Here is a 19,749-nt window from a genome sequence, read left to right as displayed (position 1 = left end):
TTTTCAAAAACAAACAGGATTGTGTATGTGGGGCTTTGTAACCTGTTTCTAAGCATGAACATACTCTTGGGCAAGCAGATTTCTACAGTGATGAAGATCCTTTCTATCTAGTCTGTAAGGAAGCATATACTCCTTGCTTCTCTGGAGGCTCCCCATGGATTTCATTTTTCTAAGTCTTTCCAATATTCAATTTTTTTTTTTTAATGTTCAGTTTTATTTTTGAGAGTGAGCAGGGCAGGGGCAGAGAAAGAGGGAGACAGAATCAGAAGCAGGCTTCAGATTCCCAGCTGTCAGCACAGAGCCTGATGGGGGGCTTGAATTCACAAACCACGAGATCATGACCTGGGCTAAAGTTGGACGCTTAACCGACGGAGTCACCCAGGTGCCCCATGTCTTTCCTATATTCATGGGGTGTGGAGATTGAGTGAAATAATGGAAAGAATATGAATTCTGGTGTCTAGAGTCATTAGATGTATTTTGAATTCCCAGCTCTTACCACTTTCTGGTTGTGTGATCTCAAGTAAATTGCTTAATCTCTTTGATTTTTTTTTTTTTAATTCACCTGTGAAGATTGTAATACCTACCTTGTAGTATTGGTATGTGTACTTAAGACAGACATAAAACACTCAGTTCAGACCGTGCCTGTACGTAATCAGTGCCCAGGAATTCACCTATGTTCCTGAGGTGGACTTTATGTCCAGTAACTTGATTGACCTAGCTCTTCCTCATTAGGAGGCTGAGATTGAGACTCGGATTGCTGAGCTGCGGAAGGAGGGTTTCTGGTCACTGAAGAGGCTGCCTAAAGTGCCCGAGCCTCCCCGCCCCAAAGGCCACTGGGACTATCTGTGTGAGGAGATGCAATGGCTCTCTGCTGACTTTGCTCAGGAGCGTCGTTGGAAACGGGGTGTGGCCCGTAAGGTATGTCCTCAACTGAGCCTACCTTCCATATTTTTTTTCTAGGTTTCCTTTTCCTTTATACGTGGGTTTGTTGGAAGGCAACCAAACAGAACAGTGTAGGGTGCATGTTAATGTCCATAGTCTCAAGAGGCAAGCTCTGACTTCCCAAATGTCTTGGACTTGATTTTTGTTTTTGTTCTTGACATGAGGAGGGGATAGGAGACTGGCCTTGGAGTTTTCACTCTGGTTCCTCATTCCCACAGGTTGTGCGCATGGTCATCCGGCACCACGAGGAACAGCGGCAGAAAGAAGAGCGGGCTCGGAGGGAAGAGCAGGCCAAGCTACGCCGAATCGCCTCCACCATGGCCAAGGACGTCAGGCAGTTCTGGAGCAATGTGGAGAAGGTCGGCAGCAGGGATTGGGAAAGGGAAATGCCTTAGGTGTCCTAGGTGGGTAGCATGGTAGCAGGAATGGTCGAAACTTCTCCTTGAGAGAGTGAATATTCTAATTTCAAGCAACTCTAATGACATTTCTGGTTTGTATTGGATGTCTCTAGTGTTGAGTGCCAAGAAGAAAGACAGTGGAAAAATATGGCCCTGCCTTTGGGGAATATTAATAGGACTTTTTGATCCCTCTAGGCCATCTGTCCTTTGCAGGGCATTCAGCATGCTTTTTCTAAACCTCTGCTATTTACCTGCTTAAATGTTTACATCAAAGTTCTCAAATTGTTCTTATATATTGTTTGTTGTTTCTCAAGTACTACCGGGTTTCTTTCTGTATTTTAGTTTTGTTTCCTGCCAGCTCCTTAACTTCTCTTTTCCACTTCAATTGTTCTTTTGTTTTGTACATTTCTGGTAATTTACCTATGGTCTTTTTGCTGCCAAGCAATGCCTTTCTTTTAATTTCCACTTAGGGAACACGTACTTAGTCTTTAAGATTCAGCTCCAGATACACTTGTAAATCTTCCCTGCTGCCTGAAGTTAAACTGGTTCTTCTCTTTCTTGTGCTCCCTTTGTGCTTTCGTCAAAAGCACCTTTAGGGTCATTTAACTCTTCCCTCTTGGAAAGCCAGCTCAGGGCCTAGCATAGAGGAGGCTTCCCTAAATATTGTATAAAAGAATACACGAATATTTTAGTGACCGTCCATTTCATGCTGTGGCAGGTGGTGCAATTCAAGCAACAGTCCCGGTTGGAGGAAAAACGTAAAAAAGCTCTGGACCTGCACCTGGACTTCATTGTGGGGCAAACTGAAAAGTACTCAGACCTTTTGTCTCAGAGCCTCAACCAGCCACTAGCATCCAGCAAAGCTGGCTCTTCCCCTTGCCTTGGCTCTTCCTCAGCTGCCTCTAGTCCTCCACCCCCGGTTTCCAGGCTGGATGATGAAGGTGTGTGTCCTCTTTGGCTCTGTTACTCTTCCTCATGTACCCTTTCCAGAGCTGAAAACCCACCCTGTGGCTTGCAGGGCCCCGTGGACTTTGTGACCTTGTTCTCCTGCTATAGATGGGGACTTCCAACCCCAAGAGGAGGAGGAAGAGGATGATGAGGAGACGATTGAGGTTGAAGAACAACAGGAAGGCAATGATGCAGAGACCCAGAGGCGTGAGATTGAGCTGCTTCGACGTGAGGGAGAATTGCCATTGGAAGAGCTGCTCCGTTCCCTTCCCCCTCAGCTGCTAGGAGGGCCTTCCAGCCCCTCGAGAACCCCCTCATCTCGTGACAGTGACACTCGAGATGGGCCTGAAGAAGGTGGTGAAGAAGAAGAGCCCTCTCAAGTGTTAAAGGTATAGGGAGAATGGGTAGAGGAAGGGCTCAGAGTGGGAGCAGAGGTAGAGGTTCAAGGACTGAGTTCTGGTCTGTAAGATCATTTGTGGTTTTCAGGAGTCCTCCCTGGTTAAGGGCGATTGGCGCTCATTTGGGGATGGATATGGAAGAGTCTGGGTTTGGGGCAAGTTGTATTTTGAGATGGGCATTTCCTAATGCTGTAATGGAAGAGTATACTGTACTCTTTAATTGCCTCACGGTCTTGAAAATATAACTCTGGTTCTTGCCACTTCTGTGAAATGGTCCTAATACTCCCTATTGGTTTGTAGGTTTGGACCTGGGATGATAATCTTGAAGTCTTTTCTGGACCTAAGCTCTCTCTTTCTCCATATGTGTGAGCGCATGGGGATGGTGTTGGGGGCCTTATCTAGCACTTTCACAGGTCCTCCCCCAGGCAGTGGGGCCAGGATTTGGTAGCTGGTGCTGAAAGAAAACCCTTGATTGCATCTTTGCCCTGGGACTGTGCCAGTGGCAGCTGTCACTCAGTGGGACAGAGAGACTGTTCTGTGATATCATGTTCAACATTGTACCTTTCTCCTGCTGCTCTAACCTTAGGTCTTCCTCCTTTTTATCTTTTGCCATACAGGTGAAGCCCTCACCCTCTGTCACACAGCGCAACAAACAGCCCTGGCATCCAGATGAGGATGACGAAGAGTTTACTGCCAATGAGGATGAAGGTCAGGCTTGTTCTCTTTGTCCTGTTGCCCTTTACTCTTTGAATCATCTGGACCTACCATTTCATGTTTTCTCTTGTCTTCCACTGGGATTGTGTTCTATGATTCTGTTGCCATTGACTTTGCTTTATTCTCTTTCCTAGCGGAGGATGAAGAGGATACTATAGCAGCTGAGGAGCAGTTGGAAGGGGAGGTGGATCATGCCATGGAACTGAGCGAGTTGGCTCGAGAAGGTGACATTCAGCAGACGTTTACTGAACATCCATTTGGTGTCTCCTCTTTGCAGAGTGCCAGGGATAAAGAGATGAATAAGACACTTTTTATCCCCCTTGGAGGAACTCCAGGTCTAATGACAGAGACAGATGTCAACAAATAATTATAAATAGAATTTGAGGACTGGTTGTGATGTAAGTTTGAACAAAGTGATGTGACAGCTTAGTGGAACTAATGTAAGAAGCTTATTTGACTTGAACCTCAAAGAGAGATTTAGTTTGATATTATCTTTCACAGTGGGAGGCAGCAGCATCCATGGTTCCAGCCCAGGCTGTGGGGCTTGGCTTTAGTAGCTGGTGCTGAAAGTAAACTCTTTCACCTCCCTTCAGACCTGGGCCTAGTAGTGTCTATAGAAACTTAGGTAAAATGATCTGGCACCACTCAGACCTCCCTTTCTCCTTTGCGCCCTTTCCCTTGAAGTTCCCAAAAGCTTATCCTTCGTTTCTTCTCCAGGTGAGCTGTCCATGGAGGAGCTGCTGCAGCAGTATGCAGGAGCCTATGCTTCTGATGCCTCTGCCCCAGGCTCTGGGAGTAGTGAAGAGGAAGATGAAGATGAGGTTGAGGCTAACAGCTCTGACTGTGAACCAGAGGGGGCTACAGAAGCTGAAGAGGTTCCTCAAGAGGATAGTAGCAGTCAATCAGGTGGATGTGTGGTCATGGGCACATCGGAGGGGAGACACTGGAGGAGTAGGTATGGTGAGCACTTAGCCTTCGTTTTGTGTTTTAGAATCTGCTGAGGAGCAGAGCGAGGAAGAGGAAGATGAGCATTCAGAAGAGGAAGAAACAAGCGGGAGTTCAGAATCAGAGGAATCTGAGTCTGAGGAATCTGAGGAGTCTCGATCACAGAGCCAAGCAGATGAGGAAGAGGAAGAAGATGATGACTTCGGGGTGGAGTACTTGCTTGCCCGGGATGAAGAGCAGAGCGAGGCAGATGGGGGCAGTGGGCCTCCCACCCCAGGGCCTGCCACTACTCTAGGCCCTAAGAAGGAAATTACTGACATCGCTGCAGCAGCTGAAAGTCTTCAGCCCAAGGGTTATACCTTGGCCACTACGCAGGTATTCCCAGGCCCCAGCTTCTGTTTTCTCTTATCTTGACTTTGCTGTTTCTCAGCGACTGATACCTCATTTCTACCCTGATGCCTCTCTCCCTCCTACCAGGTGAAGACCCCCATTCCCTTGCTCCTGCGGGGCCAGCTCCGAGAGTACCAACACATTGGCCTGGACTGGCTGGTTACTATGTATGAGAAGAAGCTTAATGGTATTCTTGCTGACGAGATGGGGCTAGGCAAGACAATCCAGACCATCTCCCTACTTGCCCACTTGGCTTGTGAAAAAGGTAACAAGGCAGGGCCTTTCGTCTTGGGCTGCTTGGCCAGCTCCCTGCAAAGCTTGTTTAATGGTGATCCTAGCTGCAGGATAGTAAAACACTCACTGTTTTGCTGCTGTCCTAGTAGCTTCATTGACTCTGGTTACTAACTATAAAGATGTTAGCTTAAGTGCTAGCATTCTTAGGAAGGACCATCAGGACAGAATGGTCAGGGTTATACCTCAGGAACCAGAACACAACCCCAAAGTTTGGGGCACCTGGGTGGCTTAGTTGGTTGAGCGTCTGACTTCGACTCAGGTTATGGTCTCGTGGCTTGTGAGCTTGAGCACCATGTCAGGCTGACAGCTCAGAGCCTGGAGCCTGCTTCGGATTCTGTGTCTCCCTCTTTCTCTCTGCTCCTCCCCGCTCATGCTCTGTCTCTCTTTCAAAAGTAAACAAACATTAAAAAAACAAAAACTCCCAAAGTTATATTTCCTTACCATCTCTCATTCTTTTTTTTTTTTTTCTTTTCCTGCTTAAAATCTTTCTAAGTTTATTTTGTTTTTTTAACTGGAGGTGTAATTGACATACAACATTATGTTTTGGGTATACAACATGATTTTTTGATACTGGTGTGCGTTGTGAAGTGATTAGTACAGTAAGTCTCGTTAACATCCACCACCACACGTAGTTAACAAAAATTTTTTTGTGTGTGATGAGAACTTTAAGATTTACCCTCTTAGCAACTTTGAAATATGCGATCCAGTATTATTAACTATAGTCACCATGCTGTACATCTCTCATTCTTTTGCTAAACAGGTAACTGGGGTCCCCATTTGATCATTGTCCCCACCAGTGTGATGCTGAACTGGGAGATGGAGCTGAAACGGTGGTGCCCCAGCTTTAAAATCCTCACTTATTATGGAGCCCAGAAGGAGAGGAAGCTCAAGCGGCAGGTTTGCCCCTCCATGTGATCACTTCCCCCTGAATGATTGCTCTTTTACTCTTAGGCCCTTTCCTCAGAGGAGCTTTTCCCCCTACCCTTTCTGTTGCTCCCTTCTGCTTCTGGGACTTTGTCTTTCTCTCAGTCTGATTTATGTTCCTTGAGGACCTTAACATATCTTCCCTTTCTCCTTTCTTTTCTTTTCACCCCACTATCTGGTGCTTTCTCCTAATACCTTAGGGCTGGACCAAGCCCAATGCCTTCCATGTGTGTATCACGTCTTACAAGCTGGTGCTGCAGGACCACCAGGCCTTCCGCCGCAAGAACTGGCGCTATCTCATTCTGGATGAGGCTCAGAACATCAAGAACTTCAAGTCGCAGCGTTGGCAGTCATTGCTCAACTTCAACAGGTAGAGATGGAAATGGGGGTTTGTAGGAGGGTTGACTTGACCTGAAGGGTGGGATGCTTGGAAGGTTGGGACCTTGCTGACCATTTTCCCTCTAATTTCCTCTGTTTCTTTGCAGCCAGAGACGCCTACTCCTCACAGGAACTCCCTTGCAGAACAGCCTCATGGAGCTGTGGTCTTTGATGCACTTTTTGATGCCCCATGTCTTCCAGTCTCATCGCGAGTTTAAAGAATGGTTCTCTAACCCCCTAACTGGCATGATTGAGGGCAGCCAAGAGTACAATGAAGGTCTAGTCAAACGTCTCCACAAGGTAGGGCCTATAACAGTTTGTCAGGGGTATTGGGAATAATGAATGAAGGGCAATACCTAGAAAACCTTTATGGAGAGAAAGTCAGTGCTGGGCTAAATTCACTGTTGTCAAGTGACTAACCCAATGCCAAATTGAGTGGCCTCATTTTAGTCATCATTTTACCTGTTTTTTCCTAATGGTGACATTTCTGTCTTTATTCTCTGAGTAGAATGACACTGCTGATCAGTCATTGCTTAGATTTTTTCCTTGCTGGGCTTTCTTCAGCTTTCATCGGGATCTCTTTTTTCTTTGTTTTTGTTTGTTTTTTTTTTTTCTTTTGTCTTCTCTGGCTCCTCTTCCTTTGTCCAGCTTTTAGTATTCTTAATATTGTCTCAATAACATCTCAATATTCTTATTTTTATTTTTTTCTCAATTGATATATCTTAAGGCCTAAAGATCCTCTGTGTATTTTTATTCTCGTGACTCTCTATACCAGTCAACTTGTATTTAAATTTGACTTGATTTCTTTAATTGAAAGTTTCTCTTGAACTCGTTCTGTTCTAAGTCAAACAACTCAAGTCTTATAACCTACTATATCTACTCCATGTTGTTCAATCATACCATCATTTTCGTAAATTAAACTAGAAACCAAAAGATTGTTTTCAGTTATATCTCTTTCCTTCATTTTATTCCTATTTTTCATTTCTTCCATAGCAATTTAAAGACTATGTCCTGGGGCTCCTGGTGGCTCAGTTGGTTGGGTGTCCGACTTTGGCTCAGGTCATGGTCTTGTGGTTCATGGGTTTGAGCCCCACATCGGGCTTCATGCTGGTGATGCAGAGCCTGCTTGGGATTCTCTCTCTCTCTCCCTCTCTCTGTACCTTCTCCACATTCCCTTTTTTGAAAATAAATAAATGAACATTATTCTTTTTAAAAAAAAAATTTTTAAATACATATAAAGACAATGTTCTCTCCGGTTTTACCTCTTGGGATTTTCAGATTTGCCTTTTGTTTTCTATGGTGTAGTCACTGCCACAATTTTTGTTTTCAGCTTCTCTCCTGGATTTACTTTCATAATATTGCAGATTTATAGTTACTCCTTGAAGTGTAATTTGAGCCATCCTTCTTGCAGAGTTAGTTGCTCTGCCCTCATTGTTTTTGTAATAATTTTTTTTTAAATTTTTTTTAATGTTTATTTATTTTTGAGACAGAGACAGACAGAGTATGAACGGGGGAGGGTCAGAGAGAGAGGGAAACACAGAATCTGAAACAGGTTCCAGGCTCTGAGCTGTCAGCACAGAGCCTGACGCAGGGCTCGAACTCACGGACCGTGAGATCATGACCTGAGCTGAAGTCGGACGCTTAACCGACTGAGCCACCCAGGCGCCCCGTAATAATTTTTTTTAAGGTTGGTGTCGTCATCATCATCTTTATGCATATCTCCTTCAACAGGTAGTAAAGTCCTGGGAAGAGGGCTTACTTTTGACTCATCTTTGTGTGATTGGTTCCTGGCATGCTTCATGGCTTCATGAGTGTTTACTGAAGGGTTAAGCCAGTGTTCTGCTGGTCATCAGGCCAATACCCAGCTAGAGGGGCTAGGTTGGGGCTCAGTGCCCATTTTTCTCCTGTCAGCCACCTGCTTATTTGCTTTTAGGTTTTGCGGCCTTTTTTGCTGCGCCGAGTTAAGGTGGATGTTGAGAAGCAGATGCCTAAAAAATATGAGCATGTTATCCGCTGCCGGCTCTCCAAGCGCCAACGATGTCTCTATGATGACTTCATGGCACAGACCACGTAAGGGAGGACAGAGGGTGGGCCCTGTGATGCTGTGTTAGAACAGATGTGACTGTCAGGGTGCTCCATGTATTTTTTTCCTCTGTCCCAGAACTAAGGAGACACTAGCCACAGGCCATTTCATGAGTGTCATCAACATTTTGATGCAGCTGCGAAAAGTCTGCAATCATCCAAACCTGTTTGACCCTCGACCTGTTACCTCCCCCTTCATCACCCCAGGAATCTGCTTCAGCACCGCCTCTCTGGTGCTAAGGGCCACTGATGTCCATCCCCTCCAGGTAAGTAGTTGCTCCCAAGATAATTGGCCCTATTCCAGTCCTGCATCTTTTTCTTTAGGCTGCCGTCCGATCTTTTGCATCCTTACCTCCCTGTAATCTCAGCACTATTCCCTCAGTTTCATTGTTTTCTAGCTGTGTGATTTTTGGGCAAGCTAATTATTAATCTCTAACCCTAAGTTTGCTTGCCCTTGAAAGTACTGATTACAAGGTCTATTATCTGTGGTATGTTTGTGAAAATTGTGTTAATGTTTTTGGAAGTGCCTAGCATATTAGTAATACTTACAATGTTTTGTTTTTCTGTTCCTTTCCCTCTTTTTGGTTGCTTCCCCCCCCCCCCCCAACATTTGGTTTTGTTACGGTAAAATACACAACAGGTTTTACCATTTTACCCATTTTTAAGCATATGGTTAGTGGCATGAGTACATTCACATTATTATACAACTACTACCACCATCCAACTTCAACACTTTTTTGATCTTTCCAGATTGAAACACCATACACACTTATAGTAACTCTGTATTCTCCCCTTTCCTCCAGCCCTTGGCAGCCACCATTGTACTTTGTAGAAGTTTGACTACTAAATAGAATCATATAGTATTTGTTGTTTTGTGACTGGCTTATTTCTCTTAGCAAAATGTCTTTCAGGTCCATCCACGTTGTAGTATGTGTCAGAATTTGCTTCTTTAAGTTGGATAATTCTGTTCTGCATCTTTGTGTATCTATGTGTAGTCACACATATGTGTGTGTATATATATTGCATTTTGTTTGTTTATTCATCAAGGGACAGCTGGGTTATTTTCATCTTCTCATTATTATAAATAATGTTACTGTGAACGTGGGTGTACAAATATCAGTGTGAGTCCCTACTTTCAATTCTTTTGGGTGCATACCCAGACATTGAATTCCTGGATCATATGGTAGTTTTATTTTTAATGTTTTGAGGAATTTCCATAGTGTTTTCCATAGCGCTTTCTCCATTTCACATTCCCACCAGCAGTACACAAAGGTTCTAATTTATCAACATCATTGCCAGCACCTTTTATTTTCTGTTTTATTATAATAGCTATCTTTTTAATGGGTGTGAGGTGAGGGTACCTCCTTGTGGTTTTGATTTGCATTTCCCAATGATTAGTGATGTTGAGCATCTTTTCATGTACTTACTGTATATTTCCTTTGGAGAAAGGTCTACTCAAGATATTTGCCAATTTTTTAATTGGGCAATTTTTAAATTACACTTAGTTGAGTTGTAGGAGTTCTTTATATGTTCTGGATATTAACCCCTTATGAGGTACATGATTTGCAAATATTTTGTCCCATGCTATGGCTCGTCTTTTCACTCTGTCAATAGGATCCTTTGATGCAGTGCAGTTTATCAGTTTTTTTTTCTTTTGTTGCCTGTGCTATTGGTGTCATATCCAAGAAATCATTGCCATATTGGTCCCTTTGACACCATGCTTTTGTGTTCCTTCTTGTACCAGCGGATAGACATGGGTCGGTTTGATCTTATTGGCCTGGAGGGTCGTGTCTCTAGATATGAGGCTGACACATTTCTACCCCGGCACCGCCTCTCCCGCCGGGTACTGCTAGAGGTGGCTACTGCTCCTGACCCCCCACCCCGGCCCAAACCAGTCAAGATGAAGGTCAACAGGTACCAGGGCTGAGGGATAAAGGGATGGGTTCCTAGAAAAAGTGGCTAAAGCTGGCTGGGGGCAGAAATTGGGGTGGAAAGGAGAGAGTTGGAGGCTAGGCTGGAATGTTTATGTGGGATTGATGCAAAATACTGTGAAGGATTTGGGGGAGAGAATAACTAGAAGAGGGAACTGGGAGGGGCCCTCATGTTTGTCACTGATCTTTCTCCATTTCTTTGCTTGGTGCTTTTCAGTCATCTCAAGTTTTTTTCCCTTTTTCTCCTTTGTCTTCTTTCCCTTTACTCCCTTTGCTTTTGTTACCTTGTCATGTATTTCTGCCTCATTTTCCTTGTTCCTTTTTTTTTCCCCTATACCTTATTCTACTTCTCTCCCTACCAACCTTCTTCTTTTTGTCCTCATAGGATGCTGCAGCCAGTGCCCAAGCAAGAAGGCCGGACAGTGGTGGTGGTCAATAGCCCACGGACCCCCCTGGGCCCTGTCCCGGTCCGACCCCCTCCAGGCCCTGACTTCTCCACCCAGCCCCCACCTGGCCCAGCCCCCCCAGTGCTGCCAGCACCACTGATGGTGTCAGCCTCGCCTGTTGGGCCCCCACTTATTCCGACATCGCGGCCTCCTGGCCCCGTTGTGTTGCCTCCACTGCAGCCAAACAGTGCGCCTCTGCCCCAGGGTGAGTTACCAGGGGGCTAAGATGCTGGGGAGTACCTCATGTATATTATTCAGATTGGGGAAGAAATAATGAAATTGGGAGTGATGAGGAAGCTGGATTGGAGATAGGTGTGCTGTTTGATGGGTTGGCAGCGTGCATGGAGGCTTTTGGGAGCAGGCTAAGGCTCTAGTTAGGATATATCTGACAGGTGTTTGCTTTGTGTCTACAGTGTTGCCATCCCCCCTGGGGGTCCTGAGTGGGACCTCAAGGCCTCCTACACCAACCCTCTCCCTAAAGCCAGCCCCACCTGCTCCTGTTCGCCTAAGCCCTGCCCCACCTCCAGGCTCATCCAGCCTGTTGAAGCCTCTGACAGTGCCACCGGGCTACACTTTCCCTTCTGCTGCCACCACCACCTCTACCGCCACAGCCGCTGCTCCCACCACGGCAGTGCCGACTACTACCCCTGCGCCACAGCGCCTCATCCTGTCTCCTGATATGCAAGCTCGCCTGCCCTGTAAGTTCTCAGGAGTCTGTGAGTGAAAGACTTGAGATGGCAGGAAGGTTTATGTGCCACAGGGTTGGAGAAAAGCCAGGAAATGTGAAAGAAAATTTTAGGTAGCTAATGTACATAAAGCATTTTGCCATATGCTGGAAATTCATAATCAAGTAAGAGCTGTCGAGTCCTGAGGCTGATAAGGGAGATGACACAGAGATGTGTGAATTGTGAAAAACCTAGCAGCAGAAAGTTATTTGAGGTAAAAGAGCAGCACAGAGTTGGGAGTGGTGATAAACTCAGCATGGTGGCAGACAATTAGAGGACGTAAAGGAGATTGCTAGGCAAACAAGTGGGATTGGAAGGAGTAGCACATCGAAGGCTGAGTTTGTTGGAACCTGATAAATTGAGGGGGAGGATTGGAGGAATTGGAGGCTTGTGCCTCATCAGGTGAAGGGGCATTAGGATGACCCTTGTTTACATTAAACTCTTTCTTTGTTCCTAGCAGGCGAAGTGGTCAGCATCGGGCAGTTGGCCTCACTGGCACAGCGTCCAGTGGCTAGTGCAGGGGGAAGCAAACCTCTCACCTTCCAGATCCAGGGCAACAAGCTGACTTTGACTGGTGCGCAGGTGCGCCAGCTTGCTGTGGGGCAGCCCCGCCCGCTGCAAAGTAGGTAAAACCCACCCCCTGTCCTGCCTTTTTTCTCCACTTCCTTGTCTCTGTTTTTGTTGCTCTTTTCAAACGTCAGCCTTTATGTTTCTTTCCCTAGCTTTTGGTGGGTGGGGCCCAGGGGAATGTTTGGAAGGGGTCTTTTGAAAAAGGGATGAGGTCATTCTAGAGAAGTTATCCCCTCTCTGTTTTTTCCTTTTCCTCTTGCCCTTGCCTCTACCCTCCTCAGGCTGATAGCTGCTTCTCTTTCTTTCTCTCTTCCCTTAACCCAGGGAATGTGGTGCACCTGGTGTCAGCAGGGGGGCAGCACCACCTCATCAGCCAGCCTGCCCATGTGGCTCTCATCCAGGCCGTGGCCCCGACCCCTGGCCCCACCCCTGTCTCTGTGCTGCCTTCTTCGACCCCCAGCACCACCCTTGCCCCCACTGGCCTCAGCCTTCCGCTTGCTGCTAACCAGGGTGAGGCGCCTGGCCTTCCTATTTACTTAGCCCTTGCTGGCCTTGGTCTTTTCAGGCATGCCCTGGGCTACTGTCTGTCCAGCCTTCCCTCAATGTTGTTTTCCCTTGTCAGTATCTCCAGTATCTGTCTGCTGCCCTCTCCTGCCCCTGGACTTCTTCCATCCTTTGGGTCTCTTGTTTCTTTTCTACCTTCCCCTCAATGTAGCTTCCTCTTGCAGTGCCACCAACCATGGTGAATAATACAGGCGTGGTGAAGATTGTAGTGAGACAGGCCCCTCGGGATGGACTGACTCCTGTTCCTCCGTTGGCCCCAGCACCCCGGCCTCCAAGCTCTGGGCTTCCAGCTGTGTTGACTCCACGCCCCACGTTAACCCCTGGCCGGCTACCCACACCTACCCTGGGTACTGCCCGAGCCCCCATTCCCACGTCCACTCTGGTGAGGCCCCTTCTCAAGCTGGTCCACAGTCCTTCGCCTGAAGTCAGTGGTGAGTCCAGGTGGCTTAAGAGCAGATGTTTTTGCCAGGAATGGAGATAGGGTGGCCCTGAGGGGTTTCTTAGTCACAAAAGATTCCTTGTTAAACAGCATACTGACTTGCTTTGTAGTAGGCCCCAGAACTAGGCTGCTGAGCCCTTGCCTCATTTTAGAATTTACTTCTTAGAACATTGGAGGGAAAGGAAATGTTAAATTGTCAGATTCCTTGAATCTTTGACTTCATGGTGTGGGAGTGAATGTTTTCTGGGAAACATGTGAAGTGTGGGGGTAAGGGAAAAGATAATAGGTCAAGAAAAGAATTCTGGGGCTAACTCATGCTCTGTCTCCACAGCTTCAGCACCCGGAGCTGCTCCCTTGACCATCTCTTCTCCTCTCCCCGTGCAGTCCCCACTCCCTGGGCCAGCTTCTCCAATGCCGGTTCCCAATTCCTCTCCCCTTGCTAGTCCTGTGTCCTCTACGGTCTCCATCCCAGTGTCATCTTCACTTCCCATCTCTGTCTCTACCACGCCTCCTGCCCCGGCCTCAGCTCCACTCACCATCCCCATTTCGGCCTCCTTGCCTGTTTCGGCCTCTGGCCCGGCTCTGTTGACCAATGTGACTCCAACACTGGCACCTGTTGTCTCAGCGACTCCTGGACCTCCCTCTTTGGCACCAGCTGGGGCTTCCCCATCAGCGTCAGCTTTGACTCTGGGTTTGGCCACAACTCCATCCCTGTCTTCATCTCAGGCAACTGGTCATCCTCTGTTGTTGGCTCCAGCCTCTTCACATGTTCCAGGGTTGAACTCAGCCATGGCCCCAGCATGTTCACCTGTATTGGTACCAGCTTCTGCTCTGGCCAGCCCTTTTCCGGCAGCACCAAATCCAGCTCCAGCTCAGGCTTCCCTTCTGGCTCCAGCACCTTCTGCATCTCAGGCTCTAGCCACCTCTCTGGCTCCCATGGTGGCTCCACAGACAGCAATCCTGGCTCCTTCTCCGGCTCCTTCTCTGGCTCCTCTTCCAGTCCTGGCCCCATCGCCAGGTCCTGCTCCTGTCCTGGCTCCATCACAGACTCCAGTTCCAGTTCTAGCTTCTTCATCTACTCCAGGAACTCCTTTAGCTTCAGCTTCTTCACTGGTGCCAGCCCCAGCTCCTGTGTTGGCTCCATCATCAACTCAGACTATGGTACCAGCCCCTGTTCCGTCACCTCTCCCAAGCCCGGCTTCTACACAGACACTGGCCTTAGCCCCAACTTTAGCATCCACCCTTGGGGCTCATCTCCATCTCAGACCCTCTCTTTGGGAATGGGGAACCCTCAGGGGCCTTTTCCAGCTCAGACATTGTCATTGACTCCAGCGTCATCCCTAGTACCAACTCCAGCCCAGACACTGTCTTTGGCACCAGGACCACCACTGGGTCCATCTCAGACGCTGTCTCTGGCTCCCCCTTTGACGCCAGTTTCTCCAGTGGGCCCAGCCCCAGCTCACACGCTGACTTTGGCTCCGGTATCGTCATCTGCTTCACTCCTAACCCCAGCTTCAGTGCAAACATTGACCTTGAGCCCTGCCCCAGTTCCGGTGCCCACCTTGGGTCCAGCTGCAGCCCAGACTCTGGCGCTGGCCCCAGTCTCAACACAGGCCCCAGCTTCCCAGGCATCTTCCCTTGTGGTTTCGGCATCTGGCGCTGCTCCCTTGCCTGTCACCATGGTTTCCCGGCTGCCTGTTCCCAAGGATGAGCCTGAGACACTGACGTTGCGCCCTGGTCCCCCCAGCCCTCCTTCCACTGCTACCTCGTTCAGTGGTCCCCGGCCTCGACGCCAACCCCCACCACCACCTCGTTCCCCTTTCTATCTGGTAAGTTTTATTGCCTCAAAGGAGAGGGAAGGCAGTTGGGTTTCATTGGAGTGTTGGTAGAGTGGATGGAATAGAATAATGTCATTTTTATCTTGGTAAATTACAAAGCCTAGTTTTGTAAACTTGATGCTTGAGTGTGCGGTTGGACAAGTCCCTGGGCCTGTACTCTTATCTGTATAATGGGAATGATAATCCATATTCTGGCATGGTGGCTCAGTTGGTTAAGCGTCTGACTTTGGTTCAGGTCATGATCTCACCATTTGTGGAGTCAGGCCCCACATCGGGCTCTGTGCTGACAGCTCAGAGCCTGGAGCCTGCTTCGGATTCTGTGTCTCCCTCCACCCCTCCCCTGCTTGCACTCTTGTCTCTCTCTCAAAAATAAACATTTAAAAAATAATAATCCATATTCTGCCTTTCTCAGAGGGGTACCTGAGGACCTAATGTGCCTTTATTTATTTATTTTAAATACTTCTAAGATTTGTATTTATTTTGAGAGAGAGATAGCATGTGCACAAGGGAGGCAGAGAGAGGGGGAGAGAGAGAATCCCAAGCAGGCTCCATGCTGTCAGTACAAAGCCTGATGTGGGGCCTGAACTCAAAAACCATGAAATCATGACCTAAGCCAAAATCAAGAGTCAGATCCCCAACCAACTGAGCCACCCAGGTGCCTCCCTAATGTGCTTTTACAACTATGAATTACTGATATGTTCAAGGCTGTCTTGTTATTATTGGTCTTTTTGGTACTTGTTCACTGTCGAGTTAGTGTTGGCATCTAATTGCCCCATCTTATAGATGAATAAACTAGCCCACTATATGATGTTATAAATTATAAAGGTTACATGAGTTGTGAAAACTCAGATGTGCTGACTCTGTTGCTTTCTCCTTTCCACACAGGAGGCATTCCCCAGAGATAGACTTTTTTTGGTTGCTAGAACCATTGTGTTTATTAAGTATTTGGATTTCTGAGGGAAGTCATGGAATACAGTTCCCTAAAGATGATCCTCTGAGTGGTGGTCATGTTTTTTTTTTTTTTTTTTTAAACCTTCACGGTGATTAAATGGGCAATAAAAGAACTCTGTTCCCTGTCCTTTCATGAGCTTTGTGATAGCTGTTTTTTTTCCTGTCTTATGTATGGTTCCGTATATGTTTGGTTAAGTTCAGCTTACAGTTCAAATGAGAGTAAATAACACGGGAACTAACAGGAAAAAAGATCTAAAAAATCGTTCCAGGCCTTCTTTGTCTTTTTCTTCTTTTCTTCCCTTTTTTTTTGTTTTCTTTTTTTAAGTTTATTTATTTTGAGAGAGATGGAGTAGGGAGGGACAGAGGGAGGGGTAGAGAGAGAATCGCAAGCAGGTTCTGCGCTGTCAGTGCAGAGCCCGCTGGAGGGCTCGAACTCACAAATTGTGAGATGACCTGAGCTGAAATCAAGAGTCAGAGGCTTAACCAACTCAGCCACCCAGGTGCCCCTCCTTTATTTTCAGAGCTGCTTCTTATTCTTTGCCTTAGCCCCAGTTGCCCACTCCATCAGTGCCACTGACTCCACCTTTCATCTTTTTCTAATGCTGTCAGGTTGGTCTGGCTTGTTCAAAGTAGAAGAGAGCTAGATTCTTGCCCAAGGATGGTAACCCTATGGTCTATGTTAAATTTTGTTTGCTCTGCAAGTAGGTAGAAGCTTCTTAACGCTTTTTTTAAGCAGCTTGAGATAAAGATTACATACCATACAACTAGTCCACGTAAAGTGTACAGTCTAGTGGCTTTTAGTATATTCACATACGTGCAACCATCATTGCAGTCAACTATAAAACATTTGCATGTTCCTAAAAAGAAATTCCACACCCTTAGCCATCATCTTCCAGCCATCCATCTCTCCTAACCTTTGGCAACCATTACTTTCTGTCTCTTTAGATTTGCCTGTGGAGTCGTATGGTGTATGGTCTTTTGTGACTAGCTTTTTTCATTTAGCTTAGGGTTTTTGGGGTTCATCCACATTGTAGCATACGTTGGTACTTCCTTTTTTTGTTGTTGAATAATATTCTATTGTGTGGATATACATTTAATATGTCTATTCATCAATTGATGGGGTCACTTGGATTATTTTTACGTTTTGGCTCTTATGAATAATACTGCTATGAACATTCATGTGTAAGATTTTGTGTCTTTCATATGCTTTCAGTTCTATTGGATGTATGCCAGGAACAGAATTGCTGGGTCAGATAGTAACTGTTTAACTGAGGACTACCAAACTGTTTTTCAAAGCAGTTGTACCACTTTACATTCCCACTGGCAGGATATATTTCAAGTTCCCCACATTTTTGCCAATGTAGCTATCCTAGTGGATGTGAAGTGGTATCTTGTGGTTTTGATTTGTGTTTTCTTTCTTTAAAAAAAAAAAAAAATTTTTTTTTAACATTTATTTATTTTTGAGAGACAGAGACAGCATGAGCAGGAGAGGAGCAGAGAGAGAGGGAGACAGAATCTGAAGCAGGCTCCAGGCTCCAAGCTGTCAGCACAGAGCCCGACATGGGGCTCAAACTCACAAATTGCAAGATCATGGCCTAGGCTGAAGTTGGATGCTTAACCAGCTGAGCCATCCAGGCACCCCTTTGATTTGTGTTTTCTTAATCGCTATCGCTAATGATGTTGAGCATCTTTTCAGTGGTTGGCTCTTGTGTATCTTCTTTGAAGAAATGTTAGATATTCAGATCCTTTGTATTATTTTTAATTTTTTTTAATGTTTATTTTTGAGGGAGAGAGTGCAAACAAGAAAGAGGCAGATAGAGGGGAAGACACAATTTGAAGCAGTCTCCAGGCTCTGAGCTGTCAGCATAGAGCCTGATGCAGGGCTCGAACTCATGAACTGCGAGATCATGCCTGAGCCAAAGTTAAGCCGAAGAATGCTTAACCAACTGAGCCACCCAGGCACCCCTGATTTTTATTTTTTAAGTTTTTATAATTTTTTTGAATTACTTTTTTTTTTTTTTTTTTTAAGTAATGTCTATACTCAATGTGGTTCTGAACTCAAGACCCTGAGACCAAGTGTCACATGCCCTACTGACTGAGCCAGCCAGGCACCCCTGACCTTTTTAATTGGGTTATTTTATTTTATTTTATTTTATTTGAAAGAATTCTTTATATATTCTGAATACAAATAGCTTCTCAGAAATATGATTTGCAAATGTTTTCTTCTTTGCTACTACTCTTGAGACCCTGGCCTGTTCTGCTAGGATGCTTTCCTTTTTCACTTTGATCACCAGGAGCCAAGAGGTCAAGTTTAAAGGGAATAGTCAAGAAGGGAAATTTGGGACACTACTTTTATTCAGGACTGTCTGCTAGGATCCAGCCTCCTTCATCTGTTCATTCTAATAACAACTATTTATTGACAGCCTACTAGGTGCCAGATAACAGCTAGATAGTGGGTGAGAATAGCAAAATCAAATATGTTTTGTGTTAATATGGGGCTACAGTTTCGTGGATAGAAAACATTAATCAAAGAATCATACAGATGTGGTAAGTGCTGCAGAAAAGAGTTCTGTCACAACCTGTGAAACCGAAAACGCTAGTGATGGGGAAGAACTGGATCAAAGTTCTATAGATTTCCTATCTGCCAGGGCACTCCCCTTTTCTCTCTTAGGGTGATGATACCTAGATGTCTGATTAGCTGTTGCCATCCTAACCCATTCCAGTCTGGCCCTTGGCAGAAACCTGCCATGGATTTGATTAGCCCCTCTGTGTCCTGGTCAGGAATTTGAGGAAGGCTTTTAATAATTGTTTTGGATCCACTTCAAGGAAGTAAATTAACTTGACTGTTGCAGAGTTATTTAAGAAAATTCCCAGAAATCCTCTATTTTATAAGCTTGTTGGATATGCAGGTCTTAATTTTAAATGTTCAGGCATTCTGCTTTGGTAGCATACAAGGGAAGATCAGTTTTTTCTTGCAGAGAAGTTACTTCATTTTTAACCTTATGAGAGGTATAACATTCATTATTGACAACTTGGAAAACCACTAAAAATATAACGTAATTTTGAGTCTTACAGTTTACATCAGTTATGGTTAATTCGGGGAGGAATGGTCAGGTTTTTCTGTGAGGATACTGATTACTTTTTCTGTGTGTGTGTGTGTGTGTGTGTGTCTATTTTTCCTCATCCCAGGACTCTCTGGAGGAAAAGCGGAAGCGGCAGCGGTCTGAACGCCTGGAACGGATTTTCCAACTTAGTGAGGCTCATGGGGCCCTGGCACCTGTGTATGGGACTGAAGTCCTGGATTTCTGTACCCTGCCCCAACCTGTTGCCAGCCCCATCGGCCCTCGTTCTCCTGGCCCCAGCCACCCCACCTTTTGGACTTATACCGAGGCTGCCCGCCAGGCTGTACTGTTTCCCCAGCAACGACTAGACCAGCTGTCAGAAATCATTGAGAGGTTGGCAGGGCTAAGTGTTAATGGGAAGCGGGTCTTGGGGCCTCTGAGTGGATGTAGTGGTTAGGGCTGGTGAAGGTGCACTTCTGGGGCCTTTCAGAATTCCACCTTTTATACTGCTTGCCTTCTTTCTTCACAGGTTCATCTTTGTCATGCCTCCTGTGGAGGCACCTCCCCCTTCCCTGCATGCCTGCCACCCACCTCCTTGGCTGGCCCCACGTCAGGCAGCCTTCCAGGAGCAGTTGGCCTGTGAGCTCTGGCCCCGGGCTCGCCCCTTGCACCGTATTGTGTGTAACATGCGCACCCAGTTCCCTGACTTGAGGCTCATCCAGTATGATTGTGGTAAGTTCATTGTCCAGTGAGGATCCCTTGACCTCTTCCCCTCTTTTAGTAGCGATACTGCTACTTCAGAGAGCTGCT

At 46.2% G+C, this 19,749-nt stretch overlaps 1 protein-coding gene and 1 non-coding gene across 2 annotated transcripts in view; both read left to right on the top strand.

Annotated features, from left to right (window-relative positions):
- The window catches only part of LOC101084157 (Snf2 related CREBBP activator protein), a 35,254-nt gene that overhangs the window by 4,895 nt on the left and 10,610 nt on the right, over positions 1-19,749 (top strand). The window contains 24 exon segments of the mRNA XM_045047796.1: positions 733-918; positions 1,161-1,301; positions 2,059-2,281; positions 2,397-2,677; positions 3,304-3,394; positions 3,535-3,624; positions 4,118-4,306; positions 4,392-4,720; positions 4,823-5,000; positions 5,790-5,926; positions 6,154-6,323; positions 6,439-6,631; positions 8,265-8,401; positions 8,493-8,679; positions 10,158-10,327; positions 10,730-10,995; positions 11,204-11,488; positions 11,973-12,137; positions 12,410-12,595; positions 12,814-13,080; positions 13,420-14,331; positions 14,334-14,917; positions 19,067-19,332; positions 19,469-19,671. Coding sequence (XP_044903731.1) covers positions 733-918; positions 1,161-1,301; positions 2,059-2,281; positions 2,397-2,677; positions 3,304-3,394; positions 3,535-3,624; positions 4,118-4,306; positions 4,392-4,720; positions 4,823-5,000; positions 5,790-5,926; positions 6,154-6,323; positions 6,439-6,631; positions 8,265-8,401; positions 8,493-8,679; positions 10,158-10,327; positions 10,730-10,995; positions 11,204-11,488; positions 11,973-12,137; positions 12,410-12,595; positions 12,814-13,080; positions 13,420-14,331; positions 14,334-14,917; positions 19,067-19,332; positions 19,469-19,671 — 5,836 coding nt within the window.
- LOC111558322 lies at positions 3,085-3,213 on the top strand. Its single transcript, XR_002739043.1, has one exon. It is a non-coding gene; the product is annotated as a small nucleolar RNA SNORA30/SNORA37 family (small nucleolar RNA).

Source organism: Felis catus, chromosome E3 (assembly GCF_018350175.1).
Source record: "Felis catus isolate Fca126 chromosome E3, F.catus_Fca126_mat1.0, whole genome shotgun sequence".
NCBI classification, from domain to species: Eukaryota; Metazoa; Chordata; class Mammalia; order Carnivora; family Felidae; genus Felis; species Felis catus.
Note: the sequence above shows the minus strand (reverse complement) of the source record. Positions and strands in the feature narration are given on the sequence as shown.